Here is a 25,251-nt window from a genome sequence, read left to right as displayed (position 1 = left end):
AAAAGCAAGGTAAACTGGTTGGGACATTGCCTAAGGAGGAACTGTATCATGAGGGGCGTGCTTCAGGGTGTCGTGGCAGGAAAGAGCTGGAGAGGCAAAGGAGACTACAATTAATTTACAATATCAAAACAAAAAAAAATCGTACGTGAAAACGAAGAGGTTAGCGGAAGACCATGGAGCATGGGAGTTTCTCAGTTGCAGCAAGTGACCTCCCAATAATGGCAGAACATCTATGGTGATGATGATGAAATATGTTGTCTGACTCTAAGAGTATGGCATATTTCATGCATATTTTTCCACTCGGAGAGGAAGGATGGCTTATAATAAACAGGAACCGTTTCAAAGTTGCATAGCAATACTGTAAGTGCATAAGATAACAATCACTCAATGCGATTTCAAGGAGATCTACTTTTTATTTATTTATTTATTTTATTTATAATAGGTTTCAGATACAGCACTAGGCCATTTTTCACTGAAACATTTTAACAATTATGTAACATAACAATAGAATAACAATTTGAAATCAAGATGGTACAGTACAATGGCAACATTACAAAAATAGTTTATTTATAGATGATCTGAAAGTATGCTCATTTGAAAAAAACGTCTACAGTTTCAAGTAACTGATTATACGTGCTAACAATTCGGTTTAGAAGGGACCTTTGGACAATATTAACTCTCGCCGCTCGAGTGTAAAACAGATCACTAAAACGTGTTGTTCTAGCGGGTACGCGAAAATTGATCTGTTTTAATAACTGTTCACATGATATATGGCCATTTACAATTTTATGGAAAAATGTTAGGTCAGAAATTTTGTTTCTCAGTAGGGGAGGTTTGATATTGAGAAATGTTAAAATGTCATTTTTTGGAAGTGTTCGGAGGTGAGGTACTCGGTAGGATACAATGACTAAAAAGAAATTAATTACAGAATTTAATTTTTTCAGATGAGTAGGGTAGACCATAGACCAAATAGGAGAACAGTACTCAATAGTGGGAGAAACATATGACTTATAGAACAAGCTTAAGGAATTAGGATTTTTTATGTCAATGAAGCGATAAAGGAGTCCTAATCTTCTCATAGCAGTACAAGATATTGTGCTTATATGATCCGCAAAAGTATGCTTACTGTCAATGATAACACCAAGATCTCTGAAAGAGGTGACTATAAATCATATTAATTTATAGTTCACCGTATATAAGTATATAAAGTTTTCCTAGATATTTCTCAGGGATAGAATCCCAGTTGACGTTACTTAGTAGATTGTAGTAGTTTGGGGTTATTTGTACACTTAATTGTCTTTATTTAACTAGCTTGCAACAGTGTGCAAGTTGCCTAATACTCTTCAGTTAGTTTTAGATCATGTGATGGAAATATGCAGTTTGTGGTTCATAACAACGTATTCGAAGTTTTTTCTGGACAATTGCATGTACATTATTTAATGTTATTTAAATCATGAACAGTAGTGAAGGTAGTGCATTTTCACGATTAACTTTTCTGTATTTTTAATGTGTTACCAGCTGAACCTATGCTTTCTACACCGCGCATCATTCACATATGACCATGAATCTCCTTGTCATTCCTCACAACATCTGAACATGCCCCTTTTCAGACACACGTAAATGACGCCTTGATAAAAATCGTCAAGGGATACCATAAAGGGGAGACCATTTCGATTATTTTTTAATACCTCGCACCATTTGCAAGATTGAGAGTACTTCCAATTGGAGTCTCTAATTCATGTATGAACAGTGTTTTCTTTCTTCATATATGCAGTATGTAATAAGCAAATACATTACATACACAATTAATTATAATGTCAGTGATATATGATGTTCATGGGGCAAAACAACTCAAACAATAAAGGTTCATCTTAGCCTGGAGAAATAGTTACTCTTCGTTTTTCATTATCATTTGGCCGTGAAACAAACGCCGGACAGATATACAACCTGTATACAACAATGTGGTGTTGGAGTGTATAACTCATAGGATATGATGCTAAAATTTCAACACTTCCAGTGTACACATAAACAATGTAGTAAAGAAATAACGGCCATGTTTTTTTTAAATATTCAAGTAGGACTGGACAATCTATACAAAATTTGGAATCGTCCAATGAAAACGGCACGTTTCTAGCAGTTGTGGTTTTCGAGATCTCATTGTCGAAAAAGTTTGAGACAAACATAAAACCTTTTCTATGGACACAAACATATAAGCTTAGCATTTTAATATATAGATAATCAGATTCATATTTAGGATTTATGTATCAAGAAGAAACTAGAAAATACAGATCACTTAATAGTGTCCATTACTTTATGGAAACAATCATACATAACTATATAGTAATACTCATACGTACAGATCAAAACTGTACTTGGTACATGCAAATTAAGTATAGGTGATATGTACTAGCCTTTCTCCAAATAAATGATTCATTGAGTAGATATCTGTTATACGTAATGGCATGTGGAAGATTGCACTGCGTGATACCTTTCTGCCTAACTTCCTCAATAAATAACTGCGTACTGTCAGATTAAAGCTCTAACTTTTCTCCTTGAATTTTAGCAATACGTTTCATGACAAATTTAGTTATGAGAATGTTTCTATTGAATCCAACTATTACATTTAATGTATTCCGTAACTTCATTACATGACAACTGTTCATCATGTATACAAAAGTTAATATCAATCGAGGGCTAAGGAACAAAGGGTCAACTTGCGTTCATTTATGGAATTTAAAAAATGAAAAACACAGATGCTAGAGGCCTATCCGGTTTGCCATAAGGACCAGACTGTGTCACGTGATAAAATCAGAAATTACATTGCGTACTAAATCGAGTCTGGAGATCCCTAATCTGCATGTAAGATATTTCAAGCATGTAACTTCCCCTTGGGATGCCCAGGGTAATTCGAAGATACATATACTTTATCGTTATTATTGATTTTACTAAAACAACTTGACTTTTGACAATGTTCTATTTATATTAACTTTACGGGTTAAACATTGCTTTTAAGCTCTTCAATATATGGAAGGATAAACTCAACAAATATTGCTTTACTTTTATTCTTGTTTATGTACACTCATGTCCAAAATGATTATCGCATATCTGTAACTGTCTTCTTGTAGGAACATAACTTGGTAATGATTTTGCAGAATATTTTTAATACTGATACTATGTGTGAAATCGGGAAATCTATATTTGTGGTAAATTTCATAGGAGAAAAATAAAAATGCGAAAATTGGATGAGTAAACAAAAATGTTGCTAAATGGACAAGAAAGTTTTATTTTCGTTTTATTGTTCTTATTTACTGCTCTTTTCACATGAAATTTGCCAAATACATGTCTTTGCCGATTGTAAGAAATACCAGCGAATTTGTTATCAAATTATATTCCTACAACAACATATTTATAGACATGCGACAATAATTTTGGACATGAATGCATTTCTATTATGCATAACCAATTTAATTTTGTATTTCAATATGTATAAGCAATGTAACTGTATTGCACCTTAAAGTCAGTCTAAGACTCGTTGGGGCCTGAAGTCTGTTATAAATAAAAAATAATAAAAAATATACAATACACAGAATTATGTCTTTGCAATAAACTTTCAATTAGCCATCTCTTTATTATACTTTTTGAGATATGTGGACGACTTCGTTTTTTTTTTTTTTTTTTTTTTAACTGATTTTCCGTTGACTCTAATGTTCATATTTCGTGATTTTTTACTATGTTCTATCCATTTTAGGACAATTTGCTTTTGGAATATAGAATCTACATAGTCTCTTCTATATTTAAGATGAATTCAACCGTTTCCCTTTTTTGGTTTTTGAGATAAGTGGAGGAATTTCTTGTTTTTCATTGATTTTCCACTGACATTAATGTTAGTGCTTCGTGATTTATGACAATATAAATTCATTTTGAGACCATTTGTTTTTGGAATATAGAATCAACATAATCTCTTCTACATTTGAGCTGAATTTCAGCCATCTCCGCCAAAATATGTTCACATCATTCCAACTGGATGGGCCCTTTAGAGATTTAAGAGCAGTTGTCAAAAGTACTTGAGATGAAGTACTTCAAAAAACAGAAATAAATTTTGATGTTCATAAATATACTGAATATTTTACAGTGATAACCGGGAATGATCTAGAAAATTGATATTGTTCGTGGAGTTCGTAAGTAGTGGGAATTGGCAGTGAGTGGCATGAAGTAGTTGCATATGACTATTAAGTTGTATACAACTACTGTTGTCAATTTATGGAAGTTTCTGGAATTATGCGACAGTTATTCTGGTATAATAAGTTTAGTGTAAATGCCATAATGTTAAATTAATTGGTGTTTAGTGTAAATAACTGGTGAATTTTAAGTTATGCTAGAGTTTCAGAATAATATCAATACTGTAAAAACAAAAATTGTGATTTTATTGGATCAAAAGATTCAATATATTTCAGACAAAAATTTTCTTGTAGGTCTTATATCTAGAGAACTACATATAGTGTAGCCAAACCCAAACTATCACTTAATTTAGTATGATGTGATTTTTCCCTAAAATAATACGAAACCTCGATTTACGGGCCGTTCAATAATTTAGTAGGCCGTCATCCAAAAACCATCATTCTTGGCCAAGATCGCAATCTTTTGATCCATTTTTCTTTTATCATTCCTAAAATACTTCTTTTCTACATATTGTAAGAAGAAAGCTAAACAGTATTAGTTTAAATATAAGCCAACACTCCAGCTTCCTTTTTCCCTGCCTTGTTCTTTCAGTACTTTATTCCAAGCTCTTGACATCTCGTAAGTGGTTATTAATCCATCTTCTGTCTGGTTTTTACTTCTTCCGTGACTTCTGTGTTGTTAAATGTGAACTGTTTAACCGGCCTCGCGGGAAATATTGCTTTTATTTTGATTAAACCGGCGACCGGTATAAACTTCTTACCAACCCCTCTATGACCGGTTTTTCAAATTTGTATCTAGTTCGAAGCAATTTCATCTAGTTTGAAGTATAGATTTGAAAAGTAACTTTCATTCTGTAAATCCAAAATTGTCACCTCTCATCATCTATCAACGATTAATATATTTTGTTCATCTGTTTAGATAATTTTAAAGAGATGACAGGGACTGTATCAGGGAAAATTTAAACTTTACTTGTAAGGAATTTTATACATTTATTGAGAATGGAGCAGAACTTGATAAAGCAATTTCCTGTATTTGAATTATAAATTTAAAGAATAAATTTCATTTTCCAAATCAAAAATTGTCACTTAAAGATTAATATACTTTTGTTCATCTATTCCGATAATTTTAAAGAAGTGGCAGTTACTGGTAAATACAATAAAATAATCAATACCTACTTAACTTTCTCATTTTAGTACCATGTATGTATTTAACTTATTAATGCATTCACTAAGGATATGCAGAATACAGGTACTAATGCACTTTTGTTCACGATAGTGCGTTTCCTTCCCATGGATGGATCCGAACAGATACACTTCACACTTAGACCTATATCATAGGAAATTTTGAGGGGGTGCCGGTTTTTTATTTTCCAGAGTTGGCAACCCTAACTTTTTGTCTGTCCTTCCAACCTAATTCTGCTAGCTTTATTGCCATTATTACATGTAGTTCTCTATCCACAACAAGTGTCACTTGATTTGCTCTTGTTCTTTATAAATCTCTTTCTTCTTTAAGGCGATACATTTTCCTTTCAAATAGTTTTACTTCTTTTGTTTCTGTAAAGGTCCAATTCACTTTCATATGTTACTACTGATCCTACAAGTGTGTCATATATTATGCTATGTGCTTGTTTTGTTACCAGGTTGAATTGTAGCAACATTCTTAGTCCATGAAAATTTCTATTTTACAGGACTAACCTTTTATTAATTTCCTTCTTTATGTTAACTATATTATTAACCTAAGTTTCTGCATATATAAACGCTTCTACTCTCTCTATTTCATTGTTATTTAGCTTAATATATCGCCCTCAGTCCTTTAATTTGTGTCTTCCATTATGTTTTCCTCTTGATTCATTGTTCATCTTAATCGTCTTCCTTCTTTTTCCAGTTGTTGAAGCGTTTTCTATTACTTTTTTCTTCGTATCTTTCTACATTATAATTTTATAATCTGAGCTTAAAGTTGAACAGACTTAATAAACACTGTTCCAATAGTACTGCTTTTAATTGCTTTTAAAATAACATGTTTTATGATTTAAAAATATCCTTCCATTGCTACTTTCATTATATAAGATCCAGTTTCTATACAAACTTCTGGTTCTCTTCAACATTTTACTCTTCTGTATATAACTAACTAAGTCTATGACCTATGGTACTCGGAGGTTAAATGTCGCATTCATAAAAGCTCTCCACTGACTTCTATCCTTAGCCAACTGGATACAATTTTTACTTTGTATTCCTATTTCTGCGAGATCAATCTTAATATTGTCCTCCCAACTGCTACTAGGTCTTCCTAATTGTCGTTTTCCGATTGGAATTCCAGTTAGAACTTTGAAAGCATTCCTATTTTATTCCATTCTGGTTACATGTCCTGTCCACTTGAGCCTCCTACATTTGATGCCCCTAACGATATTTGGTAAATGGCATAAATTATATAGTTTCTTGTTATGAAGTTTCTGCCGTTCCCTTTCCCGTTCCTCTTGGGTCCGAATATTCGTCTCAGGATCTTGATCTCAAACACTTTCAATCTACGTTCTTCCCTCAGAGTAAGCGACCATGTTTCGCAACCATACAGAACAGCCATGATGACCATTTTATTGATATTGCAAGCTTCAAATTTGTCGACAGAATTCGTGAGGACAAGAGATTTTGAACTGAATAATAACACGAATTCCCTGCTTTTAGTCGACATTTAATTTCTTCGTGAACATGGTTTTGCTCTATTAACATTGAGCCTAGATATTTGAAAGTATCCACTTTATCAAAAGTATTATTTAATATTTTAACGCATCCATAATAGGCAGTACTACAATCGTGACAAACTTCAATGTATTTCGTTTTCTCTGCATTTAATTGTAAACCCACGTCCCTACAAGCATTTAATAAGACCTCTGCGTTTCTTTCTATTGTTTTCCTATCGTCCCCTATTAAATTTACATCATCAGCGTATGCCATAACCTGGTGAATATCATTCAGCTCTTATCCCTGATTGCTATCTTTGATTTTCCTTATAGCGTATTATAGGACAAAGTTGAGTAACAGTGTCGACAACGCATCTTCTTGTTTCAGGCCATTCTCGACGTGAAAGCTAGTGAAGAAAAAATTTCTTACCCGGACTTTTCTTTGTGATTCGTTTAAACATAACTTGTTTAGTCTAACTAACTTTTTTGATATTCCAAATTCTGTTGGAATTCTGTACAATGTTTCTTTCCTAACTGACTCGTTAGCCTTTCTAAAATCAATGAATAATTGATGTACTGGGGTATTGTATTCCCACTTCTTTTGGAGTATTTGTCGAATGGTAAATATTTGGTGGATAGTTGGTTGCGCACTGATAATCTCCAATAATTTCACTGCATATGGAGTGCTCTTCTCTTCTGCACATGGATTATTTTATTCTTCTTTGTTTATATGGCATTTAGAAATTCAGCCTAAGCAGCCCTCTATACTATAATACGATGGATTAATATTTACAGTCGTATAATAGGTATATATTTCTTTATCTTTCCTTCTATTACCATTGCAACCAGTCTATTTGATTTATACTTCAATTTGAATTCGTAAAATCACACCAGTAGCTTCTTGTCGTTTTATCTAGATATTTCTGGAGTCTTTGAAATAGCATATTTAATAACTTTCCGCCTTATGCAGAGTCGTTTTGACGTACGATTAGTGCCATACTAAAAGCCTGACTACTGCGGGAAATATACGTTAGTAGAACTCTTTAATATGGCACTAATTACTCATTAAAATGACTCTGTATAAGGCCCTTTGTGTTCCAGTTATTGTTTTTAGAGTCCCCTATCTGCAATACATAAAAGATTATTATTCTCATTCCTCTCGGATTTGTGTCTAGTTGAAGTCTTCTCTATTACTTCAACTAAACAACTGATGAGAATGTCTTTTTATTTTTATTGATCCAGGATTTATATTGCAAATCCAAGTGTCCTGTTATTATTGAGTTTTTTTAGAGTGCCTCTGTTGCCTTCATATCTTTCTGTATTCTTCAACATTCTTTGTTTTGAGTTTTCTGCTCTTCAATTTTGTTATATTCTTCCTCTTTTCCATTTTCATTTGTTCCTTCTTTTAATTAATAAACATATGTTTTTTAATCATTTAATAAAATAGTTCCATCCGATAAGATTTCTCTTGTTTTGTTTCTTCATAATGTGCATTTATTCTAAAAATCTTTTCTTTTGTTCAGCTATAAACTTTTCATATAAAATTATCTAATGTTTTTTGAGCTTCATTTCTATCGATTTAAATTGTTTTTGCACGTTTTCTTTTTAATTAAAAAAAATTATTCTGTTTTCTGATTATCTCAGTTTATTTTTTACACTTTTGTTTGACTGATCTCTCTTTCACTTCCCTATATTCTTTGTCAAACTATCTTTCTCTTCTTTATCTCAACATCCTCTTTGCACTATTGGAATTACCTTTCCACATTCTTCGCAGTCTCTCTCTTGTATGCATTTTCTCTCTCTTCACACACTTCTTAACTTTTTTAACACATTGTTGTATTTATATTGTGTTTAGCGCTTCTATCCTATAAATGTCTTTTGGTTTTCTCTTCTATCTGTTCTTATTTCTGTCTACTTTATTTCTTATTCTTGTACCAACTAAATGGTCTGTATCCACTTTAACCACTTCATACGTCCAACGTATTCTTCCTGTGGCTTTCTTGTATCAATAGGTAATCTTTCTGAAACTCATAAACGTGTACATCGTTTTTAGTAACTCTTCTCGGGCTATTATCCAGGTGAAGGTATTGGCATCCGACGTTTCAAATGCAGACATCGGATTCATCTTTAGGAATTGTAATGAAGAGACCAGAAACATCATCATGTGTATATGGTGGATATTTAGGGACAGAGCTATGAATGAGTGCTTGTGATTGGCTGAGGGAAATGCTGGCTTTGGATTGGCTGAGGGATGCTGGCTCATGATTGGCTGTCATTGTGGCTACAAGAAATTTCTTTGTTGAATGTCTGTTTTTGTTCCTAAAAAGGACGGACCAGATAGGGCTGAGTTGAAACCATAGTCTCTATTGAGACTGATCCTTTCCCGTGAGATAGCTATGGCCTCCTTTATTATTCCGTCCCAAAAATTGCTGGACTTGGCCACTATGATGGTATTTGTAAAATCAATTCTGTGTCGAAGCTCTAGGCTATGCTCTGCTAGTCTTGACTTTTAGCGTTGCTGGAATAATATGTAGCTATTGTGTTCTTTGCATCGTTATTCTCTTGTACGTCCACTCTGCTCTATGTATGTTCTACCACATTCACTTGGTACATGGTATATACCAGGAGTGCGCAGTTGAGGGTCGTCTTTCGCTAGTTTGAGTAATGGTCTGATGTTGGCTGGGGGTTTATAAATCACTTTTATATCATGTCTGGCAAGTAATCTGGTGAGTTTTTTGGAGGCGCAGCCGATGAAAGGCAATAAGGTAGTAGAGAGATAATCTTCACTCTTAACTTTTATCATCATTTTGTGTTGGGAAGTAACGGCCCTTTTTATGGCCATGTTGATCTCTGTAAGCCTGTAGCAATTCTCTTGTAGCGTTAAACGAAAATGGTTGAATTCTTCTTGAAAACTTTCCTGGTCGCTTACGGAGACTGCTCTATGGGTCAAGGTGTTTAGCGCTGTAAGTGTTGTGACTTGTGATTGAAGTTGTTTGAGTTGAGATAAAGATTCGTATGTGTCAGCTTCCAATATACGCTCTGTTCTAATATTTCATCAGGTTTACGGCAAACAACAATATCAAGAAAGGGGAGGCATCCATTCTGCTCAACTTCCGTGGTGAATTTTATTTGAGGTTGACGACTGTTGAGAAATTCCTGTAGTATTTCAGGACCATGTGACCAGATAGCAAAAGTATCATCAACGTATCTATAGAAGCAGGATGGTTGAGAACCGCCGCGTCGAGAGCTTCATGTTCAAACCACTCCATGTAGAAGTTGGCAGTGACAGAAGAGAGATGAGACCCCATAGCTACTCCACCAGTCTGTTCATGGTAACATCCATCATACAAAAAGTACATGGAAGTCAATGTATGTTGGAAAGATCAGTTAGTTCCGGGCTGAGTGATTTTGTACCAGTTGCATTGTATCCAGAGCAGTTTTAAATATGTACACTGTTATATTGTGAAATGTTCAACCTAAACTCACCCTGTATGCTATGCTATTGATTTAACCTACATTACTAAAAACTTTGTTATTTTATTTATCTAATATAAATACAAGTTCATGCGTATCTTTCATACAGCTTTAGTACATATCAACTCATTTTTTATTTGATAATAATACCTGTAACCTTCAGTTACAGCTGAGGTAGTATACATTTTTTGTTCGGTCCGAATAATTTTCAACCAGACTGTATAACAATAATATATATGATCATGTTTTACTCTATAACTTTTCAGTTTACATACCAAATTCGTTTTTGTTTTAGTCCAAAAAATAATAATTTAGAAGTTTCAGAATAATTAAAAAATATTGGTCCTCGGGAAATTTCTTTTATTTATATATTATTTTTCTCCGTAACTTTTCGTGTATAGGCATCTCATTTGGATAATTATGAAATATGCTTTATTATATCAAGATTATTCATAGGTCAGTACTTGGATAGAATTTTCTGAATTTTCCACCAATCCAATATTTGGTAGGACACTTTGAACCCCCTTCGTCCCGATGAGATGCCCATATCCTGCTAAAATTTGGTTTGATCCGGTTTTTACAACTTTCCTTCGTATTGTAATCCCGCCGCGCGAAATTCCTGCGATGTGGTTGGGAACTAGGTGCAACCTCAGCAAATTAGCGCGTCTCTACCTCGTCTTTGTTGTGCAACCATCGTAGAGTAAACAGCATATATCGACGCAGTAACAATTTTGATTAACTTTACAGGAAAACTTCTGAATGTACATGTAACAATAGTTTAAATCTCGAAATGGACAATTTGGAAGTTTATGGAGTCCTAAATTGCTGAATTTCGTCCATGAAACTAATAGGAAAATATAAAATATGGAATCTCTTGCTGTGATCGCCATGTTGGAAATTGAAATCATCCCAGGATAGGTTCATAGTGCCAATGAAATCTGACTTTCCGGTTTGTGAGCATTGTTAAGTAACGTTTGGAGATTCAACACAGAATTTTTTTGCTTTTCCATTCGTCATATAATTAGGTCCGATAGCGTGTCCTTAATATAGTTGTGTATGTGTGTAGTATATTTTTAATCTAGGGAAACATGGTAGTGTACTTAGTTTTTGAATTCCTGAAACTAAACATTAAAATGTCCGAGTAAATCCTAGTAGGGACTCCTATTTACTCTCATTTGGCCTAGCTTCCAAAACTCGGTATGAGTTGCATAAGGACGTGAAGATTCCTTTCCCCTCAGAAGAAGATCTTCTTTAATCTATCCCACTATGATTAATTTTAGCAATATAATTTAGAAAATGAGTTAGTTTAGTACAAGGACTACCTGGTCCTAATTATCACCCCATTTTTTCACATCAGAGCCGATTAAAAGATGTGTTGATTTTCAGAAAAGTGTATCCGTAGTTAGATATGTAGATTTTTATTTCATGTAGTAATATGTATTTATATGTGTGCAGTAATATATGTGTATTGTGAGTAGATTTATGGTATGTGTGATAATATTTAGTAACTTATTTAATGACAATGTATTACTGGATTCAGAATTATTCATCTGTTTCGGCTTAAAATAATAAGTAACTCATTTAGAAATCAGATCTGTTTATATCATAATATACATGTAACTTGTCTTTATTAGTACACAGCGCATTTCTCCTAGCAATTTCATTTAATGCGACGGTTCAGATGTAGTTTAGCGTAGCTCAACATATTTCTTTGTAGTCGATTTTTACCTAGAAATCAACTTTTCAATATATAACTAAGTTATTCGTTTATATACCTATATTACTTCCGAAAAATTTGTCTTACGTTTTTATATTTATATCTTATGATATGAACCATATAGCTTGTCACCAAGTTCCGAAGATCATATAATACGATGTTGTAGATTGATAATAACTTGCATTTCAAGCTGAAGTATAATGACCCCTTGCCCAATCCCCCAGGTTGTATGGCTGAATTTGTATCTATGCCGCATCACAAGTATCAACGTTTATCTTAGTGTCCCCGAAAATTATGGATTCAACACTGATATTGCTCATTTTCGATCATTTTAATGTGTGTTACCCCTCCTCATCCCCGAAGTGTCGGGGCTGAAAAGGGATTTAAACAGCATCAGAAGTGTCACTGTTCATCTCGGCGACCGCAAGAACTATAGATTCAAAACTAATATCGGCCATTTTTGACCATTTACATATATATACATATATATATTTCCCCGTCCTCCATGTTGCTGGCCATGGCGTCAGAAGTGTCACCGTTCATCTCAGCGACTCCCAAAAAATGTGAATTCAGCAGATTTTCAAATATCTCTTCTCCCCCCTCCCCCAAGCTGCGGGTTTGAATTTGGATTTAAACGGGATCGAAAGTATCACTGTTCATTTAAGTGACCCAGAAAACTATAAATTCGACACTGATAGTGGCCATAGTGGCCATTCTTTTCATATATATATATCTTTCTGCTCCTCCCGCAAGTGGCGGGGCTGATTTTGGATTTAACCGGATCAGAAATGTAACTGTTCATCTGAATTATCACGAAAACTATGGATGAGACACTAATATTGTTCATTTTCGATCATTATTATATATAGCTCCCCCTTCCCCTCCTCCGTGTTGTGGCACATGGCATCAGAATTGTCACTGTAAATCTTAGCTACTCCTAAAACTATGGATTCCACATTAATATTAGTCATTTTCGTTATTTTAAAATGTTTATCCCCTTCCCCTACGTTGTACCATCCCCCTTCCCAACCATCAGGGCTGAACTTGGATTGAAACAGCATAAGAAGTATCACTGTTTCTCTCATCGACCCCGAAAACTATTGATTCAACACTAATATTAGTCATTTCTGATCATTTTTAAAATTCTCTCCCCGTCTCCTACGTTGCATCGTCAAAGTGAATAGCTTAAAGTAATCCCTGCCCCTCATGTATGTTGAAAATTTGATTGAGATCGGTCGGGTGGTTCAAGAGTGATGAAGTAACAAAGGCAGTCATTTTTCTTTTTTATTTTTTAACATATATCTCCTTCCTCCCCCTCCGCTACGTTCGCTCGTCAAAGTAAAACGATAAAAAACGAGGTGCGACCCTCATATATGTTGAAAATTTGATCGAGATTGGTTGGGTGGTTCAAAAGTTATTAAGTTTTATTAGTTTTTATTTATACGTCCCCCTCCTCTGCCCCTACCCTAGGATCTACCGTTAAAGTGAAATTACGAAAATGTTTTGAGATTCGAACCTCATGTATCTTGAAAATTCAATTGAGATCGGTCGGATAGTTCAAGAGTTATTAAGTTACAAAAATAGTCACTTTCAGTCTTATATAAATTGATTTTTATATATCTCCCCCTCCTTCTCCTCCCCTATATTGCTCCGTCAAATTTAAATCACAAAACCGATCCCAGGTCTGAACCTCATCTATGTTGAAAATTTGATCAAGATCGGTCGAGTGGTTTAGGAGTTATTAAGTTTTATTAATTTTTATACCCCTCCCCTAACCCCTCAGTTCTACCATCAAAGTGGATAGTCTAAAACCAGCCCAGCCTCGAACCTCATCCATGTTACAAATTTGATCGAGATCGGTGAGGCGGTTCAGGAGAATTAGTCACAAACATAGTGATTTTCAATTTTATATATATAGATTATTCAACGACTACAATTTCCGTGAGTAATTAAATCGAAAAAGTACCCTATTGATGACCTACCCTAAAAATTGTTATACGTCCTGTAGTCAAATAAACTAATATTGAATAAAATTAACCTTTGCTTACATTCTTAACTAGGACCGGTTATTCAGAACTCTACTCCCGTCGTCGGAGATCGGAATTATTGCTATTTAACAGCTTTAAATATCTTTCTTTTTTTTTTCTTTCTGCGAATACCCAACTGGTTGATTTTCAGAATATATACATTTAAAATGAGTACAGTACAGAAATATGGATCGTTTCACACAGCAATGTGTATGTTAGAAGTGTAAATTAGTAAATTTTGTTTGCATATACTTCTAATAGGCTGACGAGTGTAAACATGGGGTGTTGTTCGTATTGGGAGAAATGGATTTTTGTTCGTGCGAAATTTTCTGTGTAGAGTTCAGTGCTCGAGAATTTTATTTAAGTTTATAGCCCCTACTCCATCGTTCTTAATGAATAGTTTGAATATGGGCTATAACGAGTAGCTTAAGTATTTATTCACAGTGGCGTATGAATTTGAATTTATAGAATGTGACAGCTAAGGCAGTTTTGGGCACATTTAAGAATCTGGCGTCTTGAGTATGAGTCTCCATGATATGAAATATAAATAAATAAATAAATAAATATAAATAAATATAAATAAATAATTATATAAGAGCAAATAGTAAGTGTAGTTGGATAATAAGATACCTGCGTTGGATAATAAGATTCTTGCCCTGTAAACCGTTATAAGAGCTAAATAATAATAATAATAATGTTGATTTGTATGCAGTCTAATGGCAAAAATACAGCACCTCATCAGACAAAAATAACCATATTGCATGCAATGTAACCTACAATATATATATATATATTATCTACTGAAACAATCCTCAAAATTGATTGCAATATTCATTAACTACGTGAGTAGTAATTTCTATTCATTTTACGACACAGTAGCCTAATAAAACTTTTATAGACTGACTCAATTTTTCTGCCAATATTGTATATATATATATATATATATATATATATATATATATATATATATATACTATTCTAAATAACTACACCAAATTCTAGTCTTGATCTTACAAGTAATATGTATAAATATACATATGATCTGGCATTTTTAACTCACGCCATTGTTTGAAAATGTACCTTATTATTCTTCTAGTTCCTTGGACTAAATAATAATAATAATAATAATAATAATAATAATAATAATAATAATAATAATAATAATAATAATAATGTTTGAGTGTCTGTTAGGCAGCAAACGGCATACATAGCCACAAGTGCGCCCAGACAGCTGGCATATGATACGTGCAACCCTACATATACAACAGTCTTAGATTACATTTAACAGGAGGCAAAATACACCAACAACACAAGCTATACATGCACTCGATATCGTAAAATAATAATAGTAGTAGTAATGACAACAATAAATTGAACATACAAAAAATTAGAAAAGATTTCATATGACATGCAAATAAAGACTCGTAACTAAGATAAAAAGGAAAAAGTGCAATATCCGAAAAAAATATAAAGATTAAACCTGGAAGAAAAGAAAAGATGATAGGAAAATAAAAAAAGATAGAAGTTTAAATTACGAATTAACAACACTTAAGAGCCTGACTTACTAAAGTAATACAAAATTTACCATTTTTCTTTTGCTTGTTTTTCATAAGTGAAAGGAGAAAATGTTTCTAAATTAAACGTTATAGATCCTTTGGAAATTTAATAATTTCTGAACGAAATTCAGCAAAGTTAGCCTGGAAAATATCTAAAACAGAGTAGCGTTTGTTTTTCATAAGTGAAAGGAGAAAATGTTTCTAAATTAAACGTTATAGATTCTTTGAAAATTTAATAACTTCTGAACGAAATTCAGCAAAGTTAGCCTGGAAAATATCTAAAACAGAGTAGCGTTTGTTTTTCATAAGTGAAAGGAGAAAATGTTTCTAAATTAAACGTTATAGATCCTTTGGAAATTTAATAACTTCTGAACGAAATTCAGCAAAGTTAGCCTGGAAAATATCTAAAACAGAGTAGCGTTTGTTTTTCATAAGAGAAAGGAGAAAATGTTTCTAAATTAAACGTTATAGATCCTTTGGAAATTTAATAACTTCTGAACGAAATTCAGCAAAGTTAGCCTGGAAAATATCTAAAACAGAGTAGCGTTTGTTTTTCATAAGTGAAAGGAGAAAATGTTTCTAAATTAAACGTTATAGATCCTTTGGAAATTTAATAACTTCTGACCGAAATTCAGCAAAGTTAGCCTGGAAAATATCTAAAACAGAGTAGCGTTTGTTTTTCATAAGTGAAAGGAGAAAATGTTTCTAAATTAAACGTTATAGATCCTTTGGAAATTTAATAACTTCTGAACGAATTCAGTAAAGTTAGCCTGGAAAATATCTAAAACAGAGTAACGTTTGTTTTGCAGTATCTATAGTTTTATAAATAGAAGATTCTAAAGTAGAAACATCAGAAACAAAAGGAACAAAATTTCTAATGTTAGGTTAAGAAGTTCTTATGGAAAATAAGCCATCAATAGAGAAACATTCATGAAGAATATTATGAAAAAAATTCAGATCGAAAATATAACGCCTATCAGTTAAAGGTAACAGGTAGAGTTATTTAAATGTACAAGGCAAGCTCATATCTTTGAAATCTTTGAACTACCATGGAAACCAGGCTAGGAAGTTATTCGCAATAGACTCCATGGCATTAACGGAGTACTTGGCTTCATTATTCAAATTACTGTACCATACTCCAAATGAGAACATACGTTGCACATGTACAGAATTTAATTGATAAATAATAATAATAATAATAATAATAATAATAATAATAATAATAATAATAATAATAATAATAATAATAATAATAATAATCTTTATTATAGTGCGGTAATAGGAATGAAAACATGCACTTCTTGTAGTATCATGGTATAAAACACAAATCGTAAGTAAAGGCGGAAGAACTACCATCACATAAGTGCTTAATTGTGTTGTTAAAATATTCAGACTGATAAAAATAAACAAAAAAAAAAAAAAAAAAGAATATCATTAAAGCAGTCATTTCACAATTACATTTCGCAAAATAATAATAGATCATCACACTAATTAAATCTCGTAAAATTATAGAAACTTGTTTAATATAATAGGCATAAATTTATCTAATAAGAGGTATTGGTTAACCTTATTAAAACTTCACATTTCTATTGTACCAGAACTAAAGTTATACCACTTGTGATAGTATGATTTGGCACTTTGACGCCAATGTTACTTAAAAGTAGTCACTACAATATGTATTATCTAGTACTTTTTCTATAAAACCTTCATCAAATGTTTTCCTTTTACTAGACAGGTTCTAATCCTCATAATAATTCACTTTCATTTTAAAACATAATAATCTAATAAAATAGTATTTCGTAAATTAAATTGTTAAAGTTATAGAAATGCTATTTCATGTTACAAAAGCGAATTGTAATTTAGATTTTGAGAGTAATAATAATAATAATAATAATAATAATAATAATAATAATAATAATAATAATAATAATAATAATAATAATAATAATGAATATTCACAAATTTTATGCTATGCCAATACCAATCATACCTTGGAAACTTGATTTCCTTTTATCCGCCTACGTTCTTGGCCTACACAATGTGTCATTCTTCTAGGCTTGCCAACTAGACTCTTAACATCCCAACTAACAAGCATCTCGCATTCAATTTTCTAATTATATTGCACATTCACTGGATCAGGGGGTTCAGGTTGACGTAGTATACACGGATTTTTCCTTCGCTTTTGATATCGTAAACTACAATAAACTATTGCACAAACTCAATCAGTTTCATTTTTCGTTGTCTCTTATTAAATTCATCTTATTTAAGAAAACGTAAACAATTTATTGTATATCTAGGTATAAAAGATGCCGATCAAATTATTACTCAATACTGTCTGGGGTCCCGCAGGGTTCCAACCTGGGTCCCTTGCTTCTCTCAATATTTATTAATGACCTTCCTAGTTGCATACAAAACTCAAATAAATTATTATTTGCAGATAGTGTAAAAATTTACTATTCAATAAATTCTATTCATGACTGTGAGAAGCTACAATACGATCTGATCTCTGTAGTTAATTGGTGGAGGAAAATTTACTTGAAATAAATATTAAGAAGTGTGAAGTAATGATATTTACAAGATGAAAGGTATCGACACATTTTTCATATTCAATTGACAAGATACTACCAACTCCTGAAACAGTTAGGGATTTAGGTCTTTTATATGATTCCAAATTAATATTCGATTGTCATATTGACATCATCATTAATGAAGTGCGAGGATTGATACTTAGAACTGGGCGAGAATTCAAAGAAACTAAAACACTTCACAAACTTGATAAAGTCTATGTTCGTTCTGCAAACTGGAATATGCAAGTACTATTTGGAATCCGCTCTTCAAAAGTAATATTGCCAACACATGTACCCATAAACAGGTAGCAGTGACTCGTAAATAGCAATTTTAGTATCATGAGTTTGTGACAAGAACTCTAATTGACGTGGCATTTCTTTATAAAACATTTAATGGTAAAATTGACTGTAACAAGCTTATTTCATCTTTTCATATTCATGTTCCATCTCCAAACACACGACCAGATAACGTTGATATATTTTATTCCAGAAAACCTAGGACTAATAAACTCCAAAAGTCGCCAACACGGAAAATGAGTACCACTTATAATAGTATAAGTAAAAACAATAAAGAAATTGATTTTAAGTTGTGAGATAGAAACCTTTAAGAAAAATGTAGTAAAAGGAATTTGTAACAATGAAAATATCTGTAAAAATAGTGTACACAATGTATGAACACTGTAAATGGGTTCTAACTAGTGGTGGGCACAAAACCGGCTTTTCGGTTTCTAGTTTTTAGAAAAACCGAACCAAGTTTTGAAAATTTTCAAAAAACGGTTTTTCGCCGAAACCGGTTTCATTTTTGTTCAAAACCGCTTCGGTTTTTCACCGGATCCGGTTTCGGTTTTCTTCAAAACCGGTACGGTTTTTTACTAAAATTGTCTCGGTTTTATAAAAAAAAACTGGTTCTATTTCTGACCAGATTAGTGTTTCGTTGGAAATTCTCATAGACAGGAAGTGCATACCGAAACCGATATGCTTGAAAACCAATATTTTTTAAAAAACAAAACTGCTTTTGTTATAAACGGATCCGGTTTTCAGAGAAGAACGAAACTCTACTCTGGTGAGAAACCAAACCAGGTTTTAGAGAAAACCGAAACCAGTTTCGGTGAAAACCGAACCGGTTTTGGGGAAAATTGAAATATTGGGTTTTCGGTTTTTATAGAGACCGGTTTCCGGTTTTTATATAAAAAAAACGGTTTTGTCCATCTAACTTGTTAAGTTCAAATCTAGTAAAATAAAATAAAACGATTATTATATGTCCACTACACCAGAGCCTTCTTGAGCAAACGTTACATCCTAACATTGTGGGATAATAACAAAACAATGTACCTACATTATACAGAAATTACTGAAACTTCTATATCACCCTTGCAGAAAGTGTTAGCGTACTTGTATGTATATTTTTCTTTCATTAAGTACCAATGTTAAGGTGTTTGCTAATTATTCCTTATTTTCCTAGGAAGGAGGTATAGTGTCCCCATGTTTGAAGAAACTGGACGTTGTAGTCTTAGATCATGATGAATGTATGAGAAGAAGTGGTCACACTTTAATAATTCAAGATGAAGATATATGCGTTGTGAGTGCAGAGGAATATAATTCAGCCATGTGCCAAGTAAGTTAAATTCTAAACGTTGTACAGCAAAACGATTAAACAAATTCATTGTTTAATCTTTTACAAGAATTCGCTAACGAGCACATTCTCAAACTAAAGCTCATTAGCTGATTACTAGAAATCAAAGTGGTTTATGTTTTCTTAAGAGTGAACATAGTGAACATATATAGAATGTCGTGTTGCGATCTGGCCACAGTGCAAAATTCTAGGGGAATGGGTGAATTTGCTACACTTAATATTTTTCGAATAACCCTTCCCTCTTATAACTTAAATAAATTGAAACTCTTGTTGTTAGAAGTTAGCAAATTAACTACAGTACTTCATATTTAATTAAGGGGTGTGAACTATTAGTTAAGGTATGTTTTATTCGTCATACTTTAATGATTATGAAAGCTAGAACATGCGAACACTCAATGTCGAGCGATTCCACTTAAAAAAAAAAAAAAGTAATATGAAACAAAGTAACAAAGTAACAAAGTACAAGAAACAAAGTAATAAAATACAAGAAACAAAGTACCTGGAATTTGATTTAATTTCCTTCAAAGTAGTGTAATAGCTAGCAGTGTACTTAGCACAACGTTGAATCCCTGGTTGGAAGCATTTCTGGAAGACTTCTAGTAGAAGGGAGTTCAACTGCTCTGTTAGGGCTCTCTCAATGTCAGGAATGGTGTTAAAACGTTTTCCCTTAAGCATTCGTTTAATTTTTTGAAGAGCCAGAAGTCATATGGTGCTAAATCTGGTGAATAACGCGGATGTGGACTGGTAGAAATACTTTCTCCGGGCAAAAGCTCGCAAATCAAAAGCAAGGTGTGACATGGCACATTTTCATGGTGAAGAAGGAAGTCATTTGCACATATAATCAGCAGTTAAAATGCTTTTCACGGACCCATACAAGATGTTTAGTTCTTCGGAAAGCTCACGAATAGTCATTCGCCTGTTTGAATAAATCCTTTGTGCCACTTTTTGAAAATGTTCATCTGTTTTTGACGTCGAAGAACGTATCGATCGTTGCTTGTTTTCAACCGTCTCCTTGTCGCTTTTGAATCCGCTCATCCACTTGTAAACAGTCTTCAATGCTACCGTTTGATCGCCATACACTGATTTTGACATTGGTGAACTTCTTGGGCACTTTTAGCCAGCTTAAAACAATACTCAATATTGGCGCGCGACATACACTCTGAACATTTCCTCACTCTTCTGCCTCTGGAAGCCAACTAACATGTCACAACTTGTTCAAACTCAACATTGACGTTGCAAAAGGTTTAGGATACCATTGTTACTAGCTGAAATGGATACGTCTTTATATGGCACTGTGCAACTTCATTCACTGCACTTTCTGATCATACCTTTTATTACTCGTGGGTTGAGGTATAGGTGATGCACATATGTAAAATATCTTAATTTCTTATTTTATTTTGAAAGTTAATAGTAATTCCAATGCAGCTCTTTATGATGGAATAAGCTGCTCAATCCTTGCATATTAATTCCATTCAATATGCCTGGTGCAGTCTCAGAATAAGTATTAAAGAAAGAAAGACAACATTTCGAGAACACTTTTAGAGATCAACACTGTTGCAAAAGAAGTATTAAATGAAACCTGAGTCATACTCTCGAATAGAACTGGCTCTAGGCAATGCTGCTCCATGCAATAGCATCATTTACTGCCCCGTGCAATACTAACATTTATCATGGGCGCCCTGAAGGAGGAAATTTTCTAGGGGATGCTCATATCCCTGGTTTCTATATTACGTGTGGTATTTCGTATTTGTATTACAAATACGAAATACCACACGTAATATAGAAACCAGGGATATGAGCATCCCTAGAAAATTTTCTTCGGGCGCCCATGTCATTTGCCACTCCTTCTCCACGAAAACAAATATTAAAAGCCAGGATTTTAGATATGTTACCTCATCATAATTTTATTAGCATTAGGTGCTATGATTATTATTATTAATAATAATAATCTAATAATAAGAATAGTTGAGATGTCGACGTATAATATTATCGTATGTTTGACGAGAAACAATTTGAAGTACACACACACACACACACACACACACACACATATATATATATATATATATATATATATATATATATATATATATATATAATTACCATAAATGAAAACTAGGCCTGCTAGCAGCAAGCCGAATGCTAGGGATTTTTATATATAACGTATGCGCCAAAATATACAGTATTGAAACTCACGTGTCTCGAACTCGCACGAAAACTGTCGACAGCGTGTGGGTATATTCTCCAAACATTTATATTTCACATATCATAGTGAATCTATACACTAATTAGTGTGTGGGTTCTCTTCACGAGAAATAAATTCACAGATGACAACAAGGTAATGTTCTTGCTCTTTTCATTTTAGTACTGGATATATATATATATATATATATATATATATATATATATATATATATATATATATATATATATACAGGTTGTAACATTAATGCATGTCCAAAAGTGACGAGGTGATTCCGGACATCCAAATAAGTAAAAATATTCCTATTAACATGGGTCCGATGTCACTTCGTTCCGAGATACAAGGTGTTCAAATGTCGAGTCCCTTCAATGGTTCACTATAAGAAAGTGATTGAAATGTTCAATATTACAGATATAATGCAATCAACTGGAATTATGCCTCTGCAAATACGTTTACACTAACATAGAGAATGAAACTAATCAACATTTGAGGCTATTGTGTTGTCAGTGTTGCCAACTTGGTACAAAGTGTTTGTTTTCAAATAGAATTAGACGTACACACGTTACCATATGATTGCTGACATCATAACGTTCATAAACATGGGGCAGATTCCGTTTCGTTTTCGAAAGATAAAGCGTCCAAGTGTGAAGTAAATTAACGACACACAATAGGGAACAACGTTTCATGGATCACAACTCTTGCATGAAAGTGATGTCTCATGTGTTATTGTGTCGTTACAAATGAATACACATGAGAATAACTTATGTGTGAAACCACAAAGTAATTAAATGTTAAAATCCACAAAGTATTGTTATAGAGTAACAATGTTGCCACTTCGTAGAAAGATCAGAATATATTTTCCAGGTTGGCAACACTGACAACCCAATAACCACAAATGTTGATTAGTTTCATTCTCTATGTTAGTGTAAATGTATTTGAACAGGCATAATTCCACTTGATTGTACTATTCCTGTAATATTGAACACTTCCATTTACTTTTTCACAGTGAGCCAATGGAGGAACTCGATATTTGAACACCCTGTACCTCCGAAACGAAGCGGCATCGGGCCCATGTTTATAGGAACATTTTTACTTATTTAGATGCCCAGAATCACCTCGTCACATTTGGTTATGCATTTATGTTACACCCTGTATATATTTCATTAATGTTCAATGGGCATGCAGAGTATTCCCTGAGGGTGAAATTCCAACACATGCCATCAACCGAATTTTGAAATATGGTCCGACTTTATGATTGGTCCAAAGTAGACAAACGATAAGCCTTGGAAACAGTGAACACGGAATCCTTTGGCGCGATGTCAGAAGTGTTAAGAATCGTCAACAGCACGGTCTCTCGTACTCGGGAAAAACCGTACTGCGATGTTTCCTTTCACGCTTATAAGTGAAGAAAACGTGAAATATACCGTGACGAAATACATCACATCACATGTTATTCCGAACACAAGAAAACATGGAGCTGCTTGATCGTAAGAGTTCCGATCTCCCTCCGAAGTACTGGATGTAGATTGTTGTCAAGGTTTGCTTCCTGCCTACTTTGGACCCTCCTTGAAATCAGGTTATATCTAAAAACTCCATTGAGAGCATGAGCTCCTTCGTGGCTAAGCGGTTAGCGTACGCGCCTTTGGCGTGGGAGACCCGGGTTCGATTCCCGGCGGGAGCTCATGTGGTTCGGATTCCACGTTAATCAGTAGGTCCACGTCTCATATAGCCTCTCTGCTGCAAGGGACGCTAAACTAAAATCAACTCAACTCTATTGAGAGCATATTTGAGATTTATGCTCTGTACAGAGTACCCTGCACACCCATTGAAAATTGATGTAATATGCATTTTTGGTTTGTATATGCGTGGCTTCCTTTATGCTGATGAGGACCACCATCCACAGTTTCTGGATTTCGAAATAGTGCCTGTTCAAATTTAGCTTTTTCTCGATTTTAGACAGTTTGTCGGTATAGTTCATTAACACCCTATATATATATATATAGATAGATAAGGTGTTTCAAACCGTTTGAAAGGTGATTCCTGACACCAAGATAAGAGGAAAGGTATAGGCCAACCTGGGTGTACAAATGCTTCCTTCCGGAGTTATAGGTTGCCGAAAACCTAAAATAAATAAATAAATAAATAAAATAAAATAAAATAAAAAATTCAAAGGTCTATAGCTCCAAAACTATTGCACCACCTGTTCAACCTTAGAAAAGTTGTACAATGCATATGTTCGTTCAGTGTCAGAGTATGCTTCTACTATTTGGAATCCGTCTCAATCAAAAAATCGTAAGCAATTAGAAAGAATACAGAACTTTTTTTTTTTTTTTTAATTTCTAACCTACAAAGAAACTCACAATTATCCTATTTACGACAGCTATAAAACCATACTTGAGAACTTCCGTCTTCCAACACTAAAACAAAGACGTCATATAATTGATTCAGAAAGTAACTCAATATTTTGGGCTTTTCTGACATAGTTTCTTAATTGAATTTTCATGTCTCTTCATTAACAACACGTAAAAGTACTTACGTCTGTTATTGTAAAAAATCATAAACTAATATATTGAATGAATCAGCAATCTGGAGAACAACAGTTTTGTGTAGGCTAATGGAATATGTGTAAATAACAATGAATTGAATATATGTGATATGTCGCCTAAGAAATTTAAAAATACCCTTATGAATATGTAATTATGTAATCCTCGACACTGTAATTGGGTAATAGCCTGTTGTGTTGATAGTAAATAAATGAACACTAATACATTAAAGTGTTTTTCCTGCAGGGCGATTCTGGAAGTCCTTTAATATGCAATGGTGTGTTTACAGGAATGACATCTACGTATAGTTCACTCAACGAATGTGGAGATTCCAGCTATATTATGCTGTTCAATCCAGTAGCACAACATTTGGAATGGATTAGAAAAATCATGCGTGGTGAAGTACAAGGCTACAAATTACTTTAAAGTATTACTATTATTACTTCCGTTACCGTTTATAACATTTCAACAATTCTAATAACTTTCGCTAATGTATATTTAATACATTTGTTTTGAGATGTGTTATTATTTTCTTGTGATGAATGATTCTAGTATTGTATATGTTTCATGACTTTGGTTGCATTGTTCTTTTGTGAACTCTCAACTCTATGAAAGGCATGATCAAATCATTATAGTAACAACAAATAAATAAATATTCAAAATTTTATTGTATACAAT

The 25,251-nt window shown here is 33.3% G+C and overlaps 1 protein-coding gene across 1 annotated transcript in view; it reads left to right on the top strand.

Moving 5' to 3' along the window:
* The window catches only part of LOC145672695 (tryptase delta-like), a 120,641-nt gene extending 95,599 nt beyond the window's left edge, over positions 1–25,042 (top strand). The window contains exons 6-7 of the mRNA XM_081741863.1: positions 19,657–19,809; positions 24,820–25,042. Coding sequence (XP_081597989.1) covers positions 19,657–19,809; positions 24,820–24,999 — 333 coding nt within the window. The 3' untranslated portion in view covers positions 25,000–25,042. The remainder of the gene's footprint in view (positions 1–19,656; positions 19,810–24,819) is intronic.
* Positions 25,043–25,251: the final 209 nt, after the last annotated feature.

Source organism: Thermobia domestica, chromosome 16 (assembly GCF_964235325.1).
Source record: "Thermobia domestica chromosome 16, izTheDome1.hap1.1, whole genome shotgun sequence".
Taxonomy (NCBI): Eukaryota; Metazoa; Arthropoda; class Insecta; order Zygentoma; family Lepismatidae; genus Thermobia; species Thermobia domestica.
The sequence above is the reverse complement of the archived record's forward strand: the minus strand, read 5'-3'. Positions and strand labels throughout refer to the sequence as shown.